General features: G+C 53.5%; 1 protein-coding gene across 3 annotated transcripts in view; it reads left to right on the top strand.

Moving 5' to 3' along the window:
* Nucleotides 1-18,658, top strand: part of eif2b3 (eukaryotic translation initiation factor 2B, subunit 3 gamma) — a 217,330-nt gene that overhangs the window by 157,879 nt on the left and 40,793 nt on the right. For all 3 annotated transcript variants that reach the window (XM_072510728.1, XM_072510727.1, XM_072510729.1), the window contains one exon: nucleotides 6,594-6,671. In XM_072510728.1, coding sequence (XP_072366829.1) covers nucleotides 6,594-6,671 — 78 coding nt within the window. The remainder of the gene's footprint in view (nucleotides 1-6,593; nucleotides 6,672-18,658) is intronic.

The raw sequence follows: 18,658 nt of genomic DNA on the forward strand, positions 1-18,658 counted from the left end.
AAGACATCATGGGCTGGATTCTCGCACACCGTGCTGCAATCGCATCTGGTGCCGGGGCGGAGAATCCATTTCCGCGCACGGAATCGGGACCGGTGGTGGTTCCCCGATTCTCCGGGCTCCAAAAAGCGGTGTACACGGAGAGTACGTTTCCCCTACCTGTGGCCATTGCTGGAGGCCCGCCCCGTCATTCTCCGTCCCCGACCAGCCGAAGTCCTGACGACGTGGATCTAACATGGTCCCAGCCGTTCGGGATACTCGCATGGCGGCTGCAGACTCAGTCCGCGGCCACGATGGTCGGGGGGCTGGCCGATCGGAGGGAAGGGGGAGCCTCATACAGGACCGGGCAATTTTTGGGCAAGCGGGCCGGGTCGGGCACGCGGCCGTTCGGGGGCACTATTTGGGAGGTCCAGCTCTGCGATCTGAGCCCGCCATAGAGCACGGCGCAGCCGCTGGACGCTGCCGCCATGCGCATGCCCGCCTCTGACCCGGAAGTGCAGGTGGTTTTCTGGCGTAAAAGGCCACAGTTTGTACGACGGCGTGGGGACATAGTCCCAAAAACAGAGAATCCAGCCCCATGAACCCAGATGGGAAATAGATAATACGTATGTTTCCAAGTTAATCACTGCTATTATGCAGTGATTGTTGCACATTGTAAAGATATTAGTGAAGAGTTAAGACTTGGGTGTGACGTTCAGGGCATCATGACTGGTGCTGATAGTAAATAATAGTAAATTATTAAACAAGCAGCCATGCATTAATTGCATTATTTCTGGAAGAACTACATTATTTCTCTGGCAATTAACTGGATTAGTAGTTGATCAATTAGCAATGTTTTCTAATAATTGCTTATCTTTAAGTTTCAGTTGCATGAAATGCACTGTTTTGTCTGTTTGCCACAGCAAAAAAGATCAGATATTATAAATTTACTCTAATTTTGTAAATAACGTATACATGGGTATTATTTAAGGTGTAATTTTCTACTGGTTTAAATAGCAATCTGAGTTAACTGGACTATCAAGCTTTGTTGGGTTTCACTGTCCTCTCCCAAAACAACCCACTGCTCCAGGACTATTCAGAACAGCAACGATGAACCCAGGGTTCTTTTCTCGGCCACTGACTGTCTTTACAAAATGTCTATGCCCCCTTCCAACTTCCCCTCCAACAATGTGTGAGAAGCTCATGGACTCCTTTGTCAGTAAGATTGAGACCATCCATTCACAAATAGGGATGGACAATAACTGCTGGCCTTCCAGTCATGTACTTAACACCTTCACCCACCTCTGCTCTACACTTGTCAGTAAAACCAAATCTCTCAACCTGCCCCCTCCCATTTCTGTATTAATGGTTCTTTTAAATGATAGTTGTTGAAATCACATCCTGGGCGTCAAGCAATCAATCTCAATCCCTCTATTTACAATGAATGATCTTATCAGTAGTTTTTGGAATGACTGTTTTGCAATTGCCCCCTGGCATTTGCTATTCTCTGTGGATTCTGCATTTCTTTAAATTGACTATACACCATGCACGTCAGCCTTGCTTCAGTGGTAGTCCTCTTGCCTCTGAGTCAAAATACATTCGGCTGGATTCTCCGTTTCTGAGACTAAGTATTGACCCCAACGCAGAATTTGTGGACTTCCACGACAGCAAAACTGCCACCAGGCCTGGACCGATTCTACTACTGTTAAGTGGCTATCACCGGCGCCACATGGAACACAATCAATTCCAATAAGAAACGGTGCTGGATTCGACGGTTCTGCGATTGACACTCGAGGCTGACAAGCTGCAGCCGCATATGCACACTTCACTCCCCACACACATCATCCCAGTCAACAAGATGGCAGCAAGGAGAACAGCCCCGAGATTTACCGACACTGAACTGGAGACCCTCTTGGACACGGTGAAGGAGAGGAGGATGGCCCTGTACCCCGGCCCGGGAAGGAGGCTGCCAGCCGCTGCCATTCATGCCTGGGCACAGGTGGCAGAGGCGGGCGGTGAGCGTGGTGGACAACATCTTCCGGACCTGTCAGCAGTGCCGTAAAAAACTGCACAACCTCCTCAGGGCAGCCAGGGTGAATAGGCAGCACTGTGCCACTAGCATCAATCCACATCTCGCACACTCGTAACCAAACCCTGCACCACATGCCGGTACCCATACTGGCCACTGAGGGCACCAGCTATCTACCCCCTGGGCTGCATGAGTCGGACTGTCTAACACTGTAGTTTTCTGTCTCCAGCCTCTCCCAGGAGAAGGCCGCGCACAACCACTAGGAGGGGAGAAGACAGGCAGGGGACAGCTGTCCCCAACACCCTCCAGCATCCCAGAGACACGCACCTCGGTTGGGCACTTTAGTGAAGAGGTTCCTGTGACACACTCTGGTGCGCATCACACAGCTGATCCGGTACAGCAGGTGGAGGTAGAAGCACCTGAGGGGACGGACGGTCAGAGAGCGGGCCGTTCCCAGGGACTAGCTGCCATCCAGACGGGTTTCGGGCTTCTGGAACGGACAGTCCCATCAATTGTGCAGATGCAGTCGCTGAGCCAGGGACTACATGAGAGGTTGTCGGCGAGCATCCAGCACTTGCTGGTGCAGTTGGTGGAGTCCAACCGCGTGCAGCAGCAGGAGGTGGTGCCAACCAGTGCTTGCCACCCAAGCCAACAACGCACGTGTGGCGTCCGCTGTGGAGCCAATTGGGGGCGACGGTTTCGGCTATGGATCAGCATGTCCAAGGCATTCTGTGCAGGCGTTGGCCGAGGCCCAGGGAAGTGTTGCTGACTCACACCTGGAAATCGCATTGGCATTCCTGAGCGTGGCCCAGTCATAGGCCATGGCTGGGAACGCGGCGGCATCGCCCAGACACTGGCCGATGTGGCGCAGACACAGAGGGAGGTGGCCCAGTCCCAGAGGGAGATGGTTCAGTCATTGGCTGATGTGACACAAACCTTCAGGGTGGTGGCACCTTTGCAGTGTGAAGTGGCACAGTCCCAGACGACGATGGTCCACTCCCTGTGCACCATGGTCACGAGTTTGGGACCCTGGTCGCGACTGGAGCGGACCTCCAGGACTGGCAGCACCAGGTGGCAGGGGAGCCTCAGGGGATAGCTCCCCTCGCATCCCAGCCCCGTGGAGTAGACCCTAGGGCCATCGGGCACCCCGATGGAGGAGGAAGTGATGGGGCTGTGCTGGTGACTCCTGCAGGGGGAGGTGCCGGAACACCGCAGTACCTCGGATCCCCCTCCCTCCTGTCCCTGGAATGGGGCAGCATCATGCCACCCGGGCAGAAGCTGGACCCATCCAGGCCCGATCGCCCAGACGATGCCCGCCAACATAGCAGGCGACAACACCAACACCAGATCCATCTGCGTATTGCCCTCTGTAATTGTTCTGTATTTGTTTCCCCGGCGCCCAAATGTATATGTACCCCCCCAGTTCTCCCCCCCCCACAAACAGATGCCTACTTGTGTGCTAAAAACAATACTGCCAATTGTACAGAGCTGCTGTTGTTGAGCTAGCACATAATACCCTACCAGTTATTTTATTCTAACTTTTTTGTTGTTTTTTGTGCGTATTCCCTTCTCTTCTATGTGTATTCTATTTTGTGTACATAACGGTAACTATACTTTACTCAAAAACCCGATAAAAAACAAGGAATCACAGTAGGCCACCTCTACTCCTGCTGTACTGTCTGGGGAACCATCTAAGCATAGCGTTAGGGCACGTAAGGCTAGGAAGTTAGACAGTAGTTAAGTTGGCATGGGTACAGGGCAGTTTAGTTATAGGGGCTAGGGCACAAATCTGTTACTATTTCTTCACATTAAAGACCTGTTACCACTGTTACAACCTGTCTCGGTGCTCTGTCAGATGTGTGTGAGGGGTGGGCTGGCCTGGGCCCCCACCCCGTAATGCGGCAGGTATGTACCGCGGAGGGAGTTACAGGGAGGGGGGGGGGGAAGGGGGAGGAGGGGGGGGGTGCCCCCGCCCAGTCACCCCCTCCCCTAGAGACGATCAGAGTGTCCCATGCGTGTTGGCCCTTGCGCACACTTCTTGCAGCCTGCCTGGGCCCTATGTCCTGCCCACCCTCGCCCTACTCCGCATATTCCTTGTTAGACGAGGCCTGATGTTCCTTCTCCTCCTTCAGCACGTCACCCTTCTGCTGCGCGATGTTGCCACCACGATGCGGGCGACCCTCTCACCATCATACTGGAATGCCCTTCCAGAGTGGTCCAGGCACCTGAACCGCATCTTCCGAAGCACCGCACAATCATGGACCTGGTCGCTGAATGGGTGTCGTTGTTGTAGGTCTCCACATCGGTCTGTGGCCTCTGGATAGATGTCCTCAGTCATGATTGCAGTGGATAACCCCTGTCACCCAGGAGCCAACCTCCCAGCCGGGGGGGGGGCATCTTGAACATGTCAGGAATTCTTGAGTGTGCCAGGATGAAGGTGTCGTGCACACTGCCTGGGTATCGGGCTTGGAGGCGAATGTTCCGCAGCTGATGGTTGCATTGGTCACATAACAGCTGCACGTTCATCGAGTGGTACCCCTTTCAGTTTGTGTAGAGCGGCCTGTCATCTGCAGGTGCTCGTAGGGGACATGCATCCCGTCGATTACTCCCGGGGCGTGGCGACGACCCTTGCTGCCTGGGCGTCTTGGTGGGCTCAGTCCACATTGAAGTGAGCGGCCTGGGCATATAGGGCCTCCATGACGGCGCGGATACACCTGTGAACCGAGGTTTGTGAGATCCTGGACAGGTCCCCACTCTCTGTCTGGAAGGAACCCGTTGTGTAAATATTCAGGGCGACCGACACCTTGAAGGTCACCGGGAGCAGGTGTCCTCCTCATACCCCGTGGTGCCAGATGTGCTATCATCTGGCAGATATGTCACACTGTCTGTCTGCTCATTCCGGAGTCTTCGATGGCATGCCCGGTCCGGCAGGTCCTCGAATGACAGGCGGTGCCAGTACAGATGTGACCTCATGCAGCGCCTCCTTGGCACCTCCTCCACCTCAGCCTGTTGGGTTGCTCGCTCTCCATCCTGGGCATCTGCCTCCTGTTTCTTTGCGGCACGCTCCGCTGCTGCACACCGCTGCTGCACTCTTTGCAGCTGCAGCTTCCTCCACGAGCAGCTCCAGCTTGTACAACCGCATGGCATCCCCCAAGGCTGCGGCGACGAGCAGGAAGGCCACCATTGCTGGTTTAGTTCCAATATCCATTATCTGCAGGGGTGAAATGCTGACATGTTAGCATGGTGCGAACCCCCTGCCCAAATAGGTCCACCGGGCGACATGGTGGCCCGGTTGACAGTGCGCATTCTGCCACTGCATGACGCCTGACCCCGTCGATGCCGGCACCGTGGGGGGCCTCTGGCCCTGGTCCCATCCCTGCTGCCAGGGGTACTATTGGCTGGCACTGCCTCGCCAGCTCCCCCGCACGGGCTACTGTGGGTGTTGACCTAGGTGGACCATCAGTGGGTGGCGGCCGGGTGGGTTGGAGGGGATGTGGCAGAGGTGCGGGGATGGGGGTGGGGTCACCCATACAGCCGGTGTCGCTCTGCAGAACCAGGGGGGTTGCCGGTCAATAGGTGCGCAACAAGATGGCCGTAGTAATGGCCCGTGCCTGGACGCCACCCCAATCACCTCGGCCCCCCTGTCACCCCCCCGGCCCTAGCAGGGCCCCCCCCCACCCCCAACCCAGCCAGCCTGGACAGTGACCGACCCGGCAGCCCGCAGTCGTTCCTCTCCAGGTCCTACCTCCACACTCTCTCCTTCATCAGCCACGACGCCAGTTTCATGACTTTTAAAAGCACAAGTGAACTGCGCCGTCTGGATCTCGAGCCATCGGGGGAGGAGAATCTTGGAGACCTCGGAGAATTGCGATTAGGCCTCAAATCGGCGCCCCAGCGAATTTGCCGTTGAAACCGATTCTCTGCCCAATTGTGTGTCGCAACTTCGGCATCGGCCAATGGAGAATCCCGCCCCTTGGGTTATTCGCTGATCTGCATAACATTTGTACCGTGGCAAACACCATTTTCGTTCAATGCTATTTGAGGGACTTGTGTGTAAATTCTTTGCTGCTTTTCTGTACATTACAACAGTGACATGGTATTTCATGGCTGTGAAGCACCCTGGGACTGATGTAGGCACTTGCCTCCACTTCATAATGAACAGAAAAAAATTAAGCAACATCTGTCTGAGCATTAATGTAAATAGAATTGCAGAAAGACAAAACTCTATATTCAAATCATTTTGATTAGTCCGAGAATATGTATGTTGGCTTCTAACAAGGCCTCATTTGGTATACCTTCCAAAGCAGTTACTTGGGATGAAGAGGAAGCTGCACATCTGAAACTTACTAGCATAGTTTAGTCCTGTTTCATTGAATTTGAACCTTACCCCTTAAAATACAGATGTTTGTGATGCTGATGATGAATAATACCCCAATGTGCACTTTTTCTATCTGTCATGTAGGAGCAGGAAATCATGCAATACCTTGTGTTTATTTTTTGTGGAAGTGAATGCAGTTTGATTATTTTATTTTTTACACAATATAATTTAGAGACTGGTGGATAGCCTGCTTGTGTTTTTATCTTCCAGGCTCCAAAGTTCATGCCTGCTTTATCCCAAGAAGAATCACTAATCCATCCTTCAGCACAAATTGCTGACACATCTATGGTGAGTAATGAGAAGTGCAAATAACACCATGAACCTTTTGCCTCCTAGCTAAACACAGTCCATTCTATTCTACTCAAGTCAATCAGAATCCATTGAAAAGCCTAAATGTAAGTAGAATTACAGCCTTGATCTCAGGAATTTGGATGCATTTGTCCCATGATGTTTCTGTCCATTAAAACTAATAGTTGAGCGGGATTGGGGGCCCCGATTGGGCTGGAGGAGCTGGCCAAAGGGATAGGGTGCATGCAGGCGGGGAAGGCACTGGGGCCGGACGGTTTCCCGGTCGAATTCTACAAGAAATATGTGGACCTGTTGGGCCCGTTGCTAGTTAGGACCTTCAATGAGGCAAGGGAGGGGGTGGCTTTGCCCCCGACGATGTCCCGGGAACTGATCTCCTTGATCCTGAAGCGGAACAAGGATCTCCTGCAGTGTGGGCCTTACAGGCCGATTCTGCTGTTAAATGTAGATGCCAAGGTGCTGGCGAAGGTCTTAGCCATGAGAATTGAGGATTGTGTGCCGCAGGTAATCCACGAAGACCAGACGGGATTCGTGAAGGGGAGCCAGTTGAACGCGAATGTGCGGAGGCTCCTGAACGTGATTATGATGCCGGTGAGGGAGGGGGAGGCGGAGATAGTGGTGGCGATGGACGCTGAGAAGGCCTTCGATAGGGTAGAGTGGGGGTACTTGTGGGAGGTGCTGATGAGGTTCGGGTTTGGGGAGGGGTTTGTTAGGTGGGTTAGGTTGTTGTACGAGGTCCCGATGGCGAGTGTGACCATGAACAAGAGGAGGTCTGAGTACTTTCGGTTGCATCGAGGGACGAGGCAGGGGTGTCCCCTGTCCCCCCTGCTCTTCGCACTGGCGATTGAACCCCTGGCTATGGCACTGAGAGAGTCGAGGAACTGGAGGGGGTTGGTGCGGGGTGGGGAGGAGCATAGGGTGTCGTTCTATGCGGACGACTTGCTGCTATATGTGGCGGACCCGGTGGGGGGAATGCCGGAGGTAATGAGGATCCTCAGGGAGTTTGGAGATTTCTCAGGGTACAAGCTCAACATGGGGAAGAGCGAGTTGTTCGTAGTTCACCCAGGGGACCAGGGGAGGGGGATTGGCGAGCTCCCACTAAAAAGGGCGGAGAGGAGCTTCAGGTACTTGGGGGTCCAGGTGGCCAGGAGCTGGAGGGCCCTGCATAGACTTAATTTCACGAGGCTAGTGGAGCAAATGGAGGAGCAGTTCATGAGGTGGGACGCGCTGCCGCTGTCCTTGGCGGGTAGGGTGCAGTCAGTTAAGATGACGGTGCTCCCAAGGTTTTGTTCCTGCTCAGTGCCTCCTCATTTTTATCCCGAGGGCCTTCTTTGGGCGGGTCAACAGAAGCATAACGGGGTTTGTGTGGGCGCGAGGGACTCCGAGGGTGAGAAGGGTGTTCCTGGAGTGGAGTAGGGATATGGGGCGGGCTGGCGCTGCCCAACCTCTGTGGGTACTACTGGGCCGCCAATGCGGCAATGGTGCGTAAGTGGGTGATGGAGGGGGAGGGGGCTGCATGGAAGAGGCTGGAGACGGCATCTTGTGAGGGTACGAGTCTGGAGGCGCTGGCAACGGCGCCGCTGCCGTTCCCTCCAATGAGGTATACCACGAGCCCGGTGGTGGCGGCTACCCTCAAACTCTGGGGGCAGTGGAGGCGGCACAGGGGGGAAGTTGGGGCCTCGGTGTGGACCCCAATACGGGGAAACCACCGGTTTGTCCCAGGGAGAATAGATGGAGGGTTTTCGGGGTGGCACAGGGCAGGTATAAGAAGGTTGGGGGACCTGTTTGTGGACGGGAAGTTCGCGAGCCTGGGTGAACTGGAGGAGAAGTATGGCTCCCCCCGGGGAACGCCTTCAGATATTTGCAGGTAGGGGCGTTTGCAAGGCGGCAAGTGGTGGAATTCCCGCGGCTGCTGCCACGCACAGTACAGGACAGGGTGCTCTCGGGGGGGTTGGAGTGGGGACGATCTCGGAAACTTACCAGGTGATGCAGGAGGAGGAGGAGGCCTCGGTGGTGGGGTTGAAAGGTAAGTGGGAGGAGGATTTGGGAGAGGAGATCGAAGAGGGGACGTGGGCAGATGCCCTAGGGAGGGTGAACTCTTCCTCTTCGTGTGCGAGGCTCAGCCTCATACAGTTTAAGGTGCTGCACAGGGCACACATGACCGGGACAAGGATGAGCCGGTTCTTTGGGGGAGAGGACAGGTGTGTTAGGTGCTTGGGGAGCCCAGCAAATCACACCCATATGTTCTGGGCGTGCCCAGCGCTGGAGGAATTTTGGAAGGGCGTAGCGAGGACGGTGTCGAGGGTGGTAGGATCCAGGGTCAAGCCGGGCTGGGGGCTCACAAAATTTGGGGTTGCAGGTTAGCTGGGAGTGCAGGAGGCGAAAGAGGCCGGTATTCTGGCTTTTGCGTCCCTGGTAGCCCGGCGAAGGATTCTTCTTCAGTGGAGGGATGCGAGGCCCCCAAGTGTAGAATCCGGGATCAACGATATGGTGGGGTTTATTAAATTGGAGAGGGTGAAGTTCGCCTTGAGGGGATCGGTACAAGGGTTCTTTCGGCGGTGGCAACCGTTCTTGGACTTCCTGGCAGAACTGTAGACAATGGTCAGCAGCAGCAGCAACCCGGGGGGTGGCCGGGGGGTTCAATTTTATTTTTGTTTATTTACCCTGGGGGACCTGAGGGGGTGTATATATTTACTATGTTTGCTTTGTGTTAAACTCGGGGTGTTAATTTATTATTTATGTATGGGGGGAATGGGGCACGGGGGTTGTTTTAATTTGTTCGGTATTTAATTTTATTGGGGTTTTTTCCATTCTGTTGTTGATATTTTGAGAAAACCCTAATAAAAATTATTTATTTAAAAAAACTAATAGTTGAAAAAAATCATGGGGATAATTTCGGACCAAAATTCCCAACTTGTGCGCTTGAGACTGCGCTCCAAGTCCAGATGCATGATTTTGTAAAATTACCTCTACAGATGTCACTTATAGTGGTGTTTTTAATTAAATATAATTTTCTCCCCCCTGCAAATAGCCACTATTTTTTTGTTCTATAATTACTCCCGTCATGCCAGCTAATGATATGCAAATGGTGGTTACTGTACATGTGTGCTCTATTATCAAATTGTATAATGAGCAATAACACAGGATCTCTCTGCAATTGAATACTGGTGGGGTGTCAGTTGAATCTGGAAATCTGAGCACGAGCCAAGGGTACAGCTCCAATCTGGATTTCATCGATGGTGCTACTTGAATATATCATCTGAGTAGCAACTTTGTTAAGGAGATCTGAAGTGGGATTGTTTCATAACCTCTGCTTTTTGTTAGCCTGGCAGGTGGAAAGAAACGTAATGACCTTATGGTTGAAATGTATTTTCTTTCTATTGTCAGTTTTAATACTTAGAGCGGTTTTATTCCTCCCTGGGAAAGATGTTCGTGTACTGTGCCAGAGCAGCTAACAGTAAACAGTGCAACTCCAAATATAAACATATTGCATAAATCATCTTCATCCCTAACAAGTCCCTCCTATCGTAAACAGAAAATAGCCTAACTTCTCTCCCCCCCCCACCTTTTAATATTTTGCCTCTGCTGACAGTTAATTTTCCCTGAAGAAGTCGACAAACGGCTGCCACCTCCGGACGAACCCTAGTATTGACACTCTTAGGGCGAACTTGATTTTCTCAAGACTGAGAAACCCAGCCATGTCACTAACCCAGGTCTCCGATTTTGGGGGCTTCGAGTCCCTCCATGCTAGCAATATTCGTCTCCGGGCTACCAGGGAGGCAAAGGCCAAGACGTCAGCCTCTCTCGCCCCCTGGACTCCCGGATCTATCGATACTCCAAACATCGCCACCTCTGAACTCGGCACCACCCGTGTTTTCAGTACCGTGGACATGACATCTGCAAACCCTGCCAGAATCCCCTAAGCTTCGGGCATGCCCAAAATATATGGACATGATTTGCTGGCCCGCCCACGCAACTCGCACACCTGTTCTCTACCCAAAATTCTTGCTCATCCAGGCCACCGTCATGTGTGCCCGGTGAACTACCTTAAATTGTATCAGGCTGAGCCTGGCACATGATGAGGATGTATTGACTCTCAAGGCATCTGCCCACAGACCTGCTTCTACCTCTCCCCCTAGCTCATCTTCCCATTTGCCCTTTCGCTCCTCTATCTGAGCTACCTCTGATTCCATGTGTTCTTTGAGATTATCCGATACCTTCCCCTCTCCCACTCCTGTTCTGGAAACTACCCTGTCCTGTATCCCCCGTGGTGCTAGGAGCGGAAAGGTCGAAACCTGCCTTTGCAAAAAATCCCACGCCTGCACATATCTGAATCCATTTCCTGCTGGCAATTCAAATATTTCCTGTAAATCCTTCAAACAGGGGAAGCTCCCGTCTATAAATAAATCCTCCATCCTCTCAATCCCTGCTCTCTGCTACCTCCGAAACCCCCCATCCAGCCTTCCTGGTACAAATCAATGTTTGTTACAAATTGGAGCCCAGACTGATGCTCCCTCCACTCTCATGTGCTTCCTCCACTGCCCCAGACTCTCAGGGCCGCCACTACCACTGGGCTTGTGGAGTACCGGGCCGGTGAGAACGGCAGAGGTGCCGTTATCAATGCCCCCAGACTTGCGTCCTTACACAATGCCACCTCCACTAGCTCCCACACCGAAGCCCACCCTCCCATCAACTACGCTCCAGCAACATTTACTTCACTCGCGGGGTTTTACCCGCCCACACAAAACCCGAAATCACCTTGTTTGCCCGTTTAAAAAAGGCCCTTGGGATAAGGATGAGGAGGCACTGGAAAACGAACAGAAATCTGGGGAGGACCGTCATTTTCACGGTCTGTACCCTCCCCGCCAGTGATAGCAGGAGCATGTCCCACCTTCTAAAGTCTTCCTTCACTTGCTCTACTAGCTGGGTCAGATTTAGCTTATGTAATGTCTCCCATTCCCGTGCCACCTGGATTCCCAAGTAGCAGAAACTCCTTCCACCACTCTAAACGGCAGCTCTCCCAGTCTCCTCCTGCCCCCTCGTCTGGATCGCGAACATCTCACTTTTCCCCATATTCAATTTATACCCCGAAACCTGCCAAATTTCCCTAAGATCCGTATAATCTCCCCCTAAAGGGTCAGAAATATACAGGAGCAGGTCGTCAGCGTACAGCGAGACCCTGCCTCCCCCTCCCCCACCCCCAGACCACCTCCTTCCAGTCCCTAGATGCTCTTAGCGCCATAGCCAGTGGCTCTAGGCAGGGCAAACAAAAGCGGGAGAGGGGGCACCCTCGCCTTGTCCCTCGGTGCAGCTTAAAATAGCCCGACATCAGCCGATTTGTGCGTACACTTGCTACTGGTGCCTGATACAGCAGCCGAACCCAATCAATGAAGCCCTGCCAAAACCCGAACCGTCCTAACACCTATAAATAATTCCACTCCACCCGGTCAAAGGCCTTAGGACAGCACGATGGCACAGTGGGTTAGCCCTGCTGCCTCACGGCGCCGAGGTCCCAGGTTCGATCCGGGCTCTGAGTCACTGTCCGTGTGGAGTTTGCACATTCTCCCTGTGTTTGCGTGGGTCTCACCCCCACAACCCAAAGATGTGCAGGCTAGGTGGGATTGGCCACACTAAATTGCCCCTTAATTTGAAAAAAAAATTGGGTACTTGAAAAAAATTAAAAATTAAAAAGGCCTTTTCCGCATTCATCGCAAACACTACCTCCATCTCCCTCCCCTCTGAGGGCATCAAGATAACATTTAAGAGCTGTCTAACTTTGGCCGTTAGCTGCCTGCCCTTAACAAACCCCGTCAGGTCTTCCCCTATCACCTCTGGGACACAGTCTCCTATCCTTGAGGCCAAGAATTTAGCCAACAGTTTAGCATCAACATTCAATAGGGAGATTGGCCTGTATGACCCGCATAACTCTGGGTCCTTCTCCCGCTTCAGGATCAGTGAGATTGAGGCCTGTGATATTTTGGGGGGAAGGACACCCCGCTCCCTTGCCTCATTCAATGCCCTCACCAGTAGCGGGCCCAACATCTCAGAGAACTTCTTGTAGAATTACACTAGGTAGCCGTCCGGTCCTGGGGCCTTACCCGACTGCATGGCCTCCAGCCCCTCTGCTTTTTTTCAATTCCAATCGGGGCTCCCAACCCCTCCACCAACCCTTCCTCCACTTTCGGAAACTTCAACTCACTCAGGAACTGCCTCATCCCAGCTGGGGGTTCCAACTCTTATAGCCGTCTATAAAACTCCTTAAACACCCCTGTGGTGAATGTATTCACCATAATGCATGACACTGTAACCATTGTATCCACCTAATGTAACCTTTGACCTGGAAGTGGTGATACGAGCTGCTTCCAGGTACTGTACTATAACCACGGTGGGCTCCGCCCTCACCTGGCCACCTGCGGGTGGCACTCATCTGCACAACCGACTCTGGCTAGGCAAGTTCACGACTAATAAAGCCTTATGTTCACTCGCTCTCTTGGTGAATTGAAGGTATATCAATTTATTAGTAGTAGACAGACCATGGAAGCCGCTCTGAAGCAAGACAGGCTCGAACTCTTCGCCCGCGCGTCCGTCCAAGGAAATATTTGAACATTGGCTTTGATGCTTCGAGGCCTACATTGACTCCTCCACAACGACTCCCTCGGAGACCCTCAAACTGCGACTCCTCCACGCTCGGGTGAGCCATCGAATCTCGGTAATGATTGAGAAAGCGGCCACGTACGAGAAGGCAGTTGCAACTCTCAAGGGGCACTTCGTGAAGCCCGTAAACGAGGCGTTCGCTAGACACATCCTCACTACTCGTCGTCAACGCACCGGAGAATCGCTGGACGAGTATCTGGAAACCCTGACCCTACTCGCGAGGAACTGCAGCTATCGAGATGTGATGGCGGAAGAGCATATGAACTCATAGATCCGGGACAGTAACGTGGCGTGGGTCCACTTGAACTATATCAGGCAGCGCCTGCTGGAAAACGGGACCTCCAACCTGCGGGACACCGTAAAGCTAGCTACCTCACTAGAGGTGGCCTACCAGAACCTTAGCGCGTTCCCCGCGGTCCGGACAAACCCCTCGTGGTCACTATCGTCGCGGCCCCCATCGGACCCGCCTACGTCCCAGGCCTGCGCCACGCGTCTGCCAGCCCAGCCCGGAGAACCGCAGTGCTACTTCTGCGGCCAGGCCAACAGCCCCGGCAGCGTTGCCCAGCCCGCTCAGCGACGTGCAGCGACTGCGGGGAAAAGGGGCACTAAGCGAGAGTCTGTCTGGGCTGACCTAAGGCCCAGAAATCGAAAACGCACCAGGCCTGAACTATGGACTCGCAACCCCACAGACCCTGCAATGTGGCTGCGTGCCTACCCGGATCGCCCCCTCCAGATGCGTCATCGGCATCGTGCAAATCGTGGGGGCTGCCATCTTGGCCGCCGGCCCCAACAGTGACCAACATGGGGGCGGCCAACTTGGTCGCCATCTTCGATCCCGTCCGACACATGCGACACATGGGGGCCGCCATCTTGTGACTCCACCGACCACGCAGGCTACCCGCAGCTGGGCGCGGTGACCCTCGACAGTCGTAGCCGAAACTGCTAAAGAACTCCATGATGGTTGTCTGGGTCAACGGGCACGGGACCCCCTGCCTCTTCGACTCCGGGAGCGCGGAGAGCTTTGTCCACCCAGACACGGTAAGGCGCTGCTCCCTCCACACCAACCAGTATACCCGCTTTAAGCTCTATGTCTTCCCCCACCTCTACGCCCCCCAACTGCTTGAATTGGATTTTCAGTGTTATCACCGAAGCCTGACCCTACAGTTCGGCGGACCCTTGCCCCCCCTCACAGTATGCAGCCTCGCGACCCTCAAGGTCTCCCCCCCCCCCCCCCCCCCTTCACTCTTTGCGAATCTCACTCCTGACTGTAAGCCCATTGCCACCAGGAGCAGGCTAGACATGGTATTTATCAAGTCGGAGGTCCAACGACTATTGAATGGAGGGATCATACAGGCCAGCAACAGCCCCCAGTGAGTGCAAGTGGTGGTCGTCCGGACCGGGGAAAAGAACGGGATGGTTGTGGACTACAGCCAGACAATTAACCCGTTCACACCCCCTCCCCCGCATAGCGGTGATGGTCAACCAGATCGCAAAGTACTGTCGATCTGAAGGCCTACCACCAGCTCCCAATCCGCCCGGAAGAGCGCCACTACACTGCTTTTGAAGCAGCCAGACGACTCTTCCACTTCTTCAGAGTTCCCTTCGGCGTCACTAATGGGGTCTCGGTCTTTCAGAGAACGATGGACCGAATGGTGGACCAGTACAGTTTGCGGGCGACATACCCGTACCTGGACAACGTGACCATCTGCGGCCATGACCAGCAGGACAATGACCCGTCAACCTCCAGAGGTTCCTCCAGGCCGCCCAATCCCTCAATCTTACATACAACAAAGAAAAGTGTGTCTTCCATACTACCCGACTGGCCACCCTCGGCTACGTTGTGGAGAACGGAGTCCTAGGGCCCGACCCCGACCGTATGTGTCCCCTCACAGAACTCCCCCCTCCCCACAGCCCCACGGCCCTAAAACGTAGGGCCCTAGGGTTGATCTCTTACTACGCCCAGTGGGTCACCAACTACGCGGACAAAACCCGCCCACTTATTCAAACCATCAGATTCCCCCTGACGGATGAGGCCCGCTCGACCTTCAGCCGCATCAAGCCGACATCACCAAGGCCACAATGCATGTGGTGGACGAGTCCGTCCCCTTCCAGGTAGAGAGCGATGCGTCAGACGTCGCCCTGGCCGCCACACTCAACCAGGCAGGCAGGCCAGTAGCATTCTTCTCTAGGACCCTGCACGCTTCCGAAAGCACAAGCCATAGTGGAGGCCGTGCGGCACTGGAGGCACTACCTAGCCGGTAGGAGGTTCACCCTCATCACCGACCAGCGGTCGGTCGCCTTCATGTTCGACAACGCACAACGGGGCAAAATAAAAAATGACAAAATCCTGAGGTGGAGATCGAACTCTCCACCTACAATTACGATATCAAGTATCGTCCTGGGAAGCTGTCCCACGGCACATGCACCAGCGCACAGGATGACTGACTTTGGGCTATCCACATGACCTCTGTCATCCAGGGCCACCCGGCTTACCCACTTCATTAAGGCCCGCAATCTGCCCTTCTCCACTGAGGAGGTCAAGGCAATGACCAGGGATTGCCAAGTCTGCGTAGAGTGCAAACCGCACTTCTACCGGCCAGACAAGGCCCTCCTGGTAAAGGCCTCCTGGCCCTTTGAACGCCTAAGTATCGATTTCAAAGGGCCTCTCCCCTCCACCAACCGTAATATATATTTTCTCACCGTCATCGACAAGTACTCCCGCTTCCCCTTTGCTGTCCCCTGCCCCGACATGACCTCGGCCACTGTAATAAAGGCACTGCACAGCATCTTCACACTGTTTGGTTTCCCTGCCTACATCCACAGCGACCGGGGTACATCGTTCATGAGCGATGAGCTACGTCAGTATCTGCTCAGCAAAGGCATCGCCTCGAGCAGGACTACGAGCTATAACCCGCAGGGAAACGGGCAGGTGGAGAGGGAGAACGCGACGGTATGGAAGGCCGTCCTTCTGACCTTCAGGTCTAGAAGTCTCCCAATCCCCCGCTGGCAGGAGGTCCTCCCCGACGCCTTCCACTCTATCAGATCACTCCTCTGCACAGCCACGAACGAGACCCCTCATAATCGTTTGTTTATCTTCCCCAGGAAGTCCATCTCCGGGGTCTCGCTTCCACCTTGGTTGTCAACTCTGGGACCTGTCCTTCTCCGGAGGCACATGAGGAGCCATAAGATCGACCCGCTGGTCGAGAGGGTCCAGCTGCCCCATGCCAACCCCCAGTACGCCTACATCGCGCACCAGGACGGACGGCAAGATACGGTCTCCCTACGTGACCTGGCACCAGCTGGTTCCCCTGCCAATGCGCCCGTCCCGCTACACGCCCCTACACCCAGCGCCCCGTACGCCCCCCTGGGCCTCCTGTACTGTCCATGCAGACACTGCCGCCATCCCCCCCCCCCCCCCCCCCCCCCCCCCCCCCCCCCGTCTACCTCCACACCCCAACCGTCACGGACTGAGGCTCCAGCTCCAGACACAACGCCCCTGGAGTCACCACCTGCAACAACCGTGCCCGCCGCACCGCCAGAGCTGAGGAGGTCGAAAAGAACGATCCGGCCTCCAGAGAGACTGAATATGTAATGAACCCACGTCACCTCCGCTGGACTTGATTTTTTAACAGGGAGTGAATGTGCTGAATGTATTCACCATAATGCATGACACTGTAACCATTGTATCCACCTAATGTAACCTTTGACCTGGAAGTGGTGATACGAGTTCCGCCCTCACCGGGGCCATATATAACCTAGCCACCTGCAGGTGGCACTCATCTGCACCACCGACTCTGGCTAGGCAAGTTCACGACTAATAAAGCCTTATGTTCACTCGCTCTCTCGGCCTCTTGGTGAATTGAAGGTATATCAACCCCGTTCACCCCTGCTGGGTCCAAGATCATGTTCCCTCCTCTGTCCTTCATGCTTCCTATCTCCCTGGCCGCCTCCCTTTTCCTCAGCTGGTGTACAAGCATCCTGCTGACCTTTTCTCCATACCCGTACATCGCCCCCCTCACCTTCCTCAATTGCTCCAACACCTTCCCTGTAGATAACAGACCAATCTCCGTCTGTAGCCTCTGCCGCTCCTTCAATACCCTGCCTCCAGGGCCTCCGAATATCTCCTGTCAACCTGGAGTATTTCCCCAACCAGCCCATCTATCTCTGCTCGCTCCACCTTTCCCTATGGGCCCGTATCGAGATTAGCTCCCCACTAACCACTGCCTTCAGCACTTCCTAAACCGTTGCTGCCGAGACGTCCCCTGTGTCATTTATTTCCAAATAGTTCTGGATGGGCTCCCTCATCTGCTAACAGCCCCACGTTCAGTCTCCATTGCGGGCGCTGAACGCAATCCTTGCTCACCCGTAAATCCACCCAATGTGGAACATGGTCTGACGCAGCAATCGCCGAATAGTCGGTATCAGCCACTCCCACCAGTAAAGCCCTGCTCAAAATAAAAAATTGACCTGGGAGTATACTTTGTGCGCATGGGAGAAAAAAGAAAACTCCTTCACTCTTGGCCGTCCGAACCTACCCCCCACCCCCCCATCTGCTCCATGAACCCCTTTAGTTCCTTCACCACGAGAGCAGCTCTGTATTAAGGTGATCAGAATTCAGAGAGAGAATTCTAAGATGACTTTTTGTTTAATCTCCCCACCTTCCTTTGTTAGTGTCACCTGGTTGGCACAGATGGGTTTAGAACCTTTCTGTGAGAAATTGAAGGCTTGTGTCCATAAATCTTAACATACCATATTGCTGAGCCACAGTAAAGGACAGTTTGTCCGTCCAGCTGAATGAACCAAAAGCTAATGATAGATGACTCAGATTTTCTCAAACAATTGCTATAATTTTGCTTTCCTTTAAGTGGTAGTAACTTAATAATGTCTAGAACATTTTTGTTCTAATGATTTTTTGTGATTCAAGTGATTTTCTTTGTATGCAAGCCTTTATGGGAGGATTTTCTCGATAAAGAAATAATGAAAATATTTGGAACTAGATTTGCAACAGGAACTTCCTGCCCTTAGATACATCAATCTCACATAAAAAGGGGAGGATGGGCGGCTTTTCAAAACCCTGGGTGGGCTTTGTGTATCTTAACACCAGAAGCATTTCTCAGCTGGACAAAACAAACATTGACTGTAGTGCGTAGCCATCAGCCCACACACAGAGTTCGGCAATAGAGGATGCACTGGGATACAGTAGGTCGTAATTATAGGCAGACGCTTCTGACCTCCTGTTTTATTATAAGGCTATTCCTTCTATTCGTTTAGACTACAAATTAATTAACTATCTGATTTTTATTTTTCATTTTTCG

Source organism: Scyliorhinus torazame, chromosome 7 (genome assembly GCF_047496885.1).
Source record: "Scyliorhinus torazame isolate Kashiwa2021f chromosome 7, sScyTor2.1, whole genome shotgun sequence".
In the NCBI taxonomy this organism is placed as follows: Eukaryota; Metazoa; Chordata; class Chondrichthyes; order Carcharhiniformes; family Scyliorhinidae; genus Scyliorhinus; species Scyliorhinus torazame.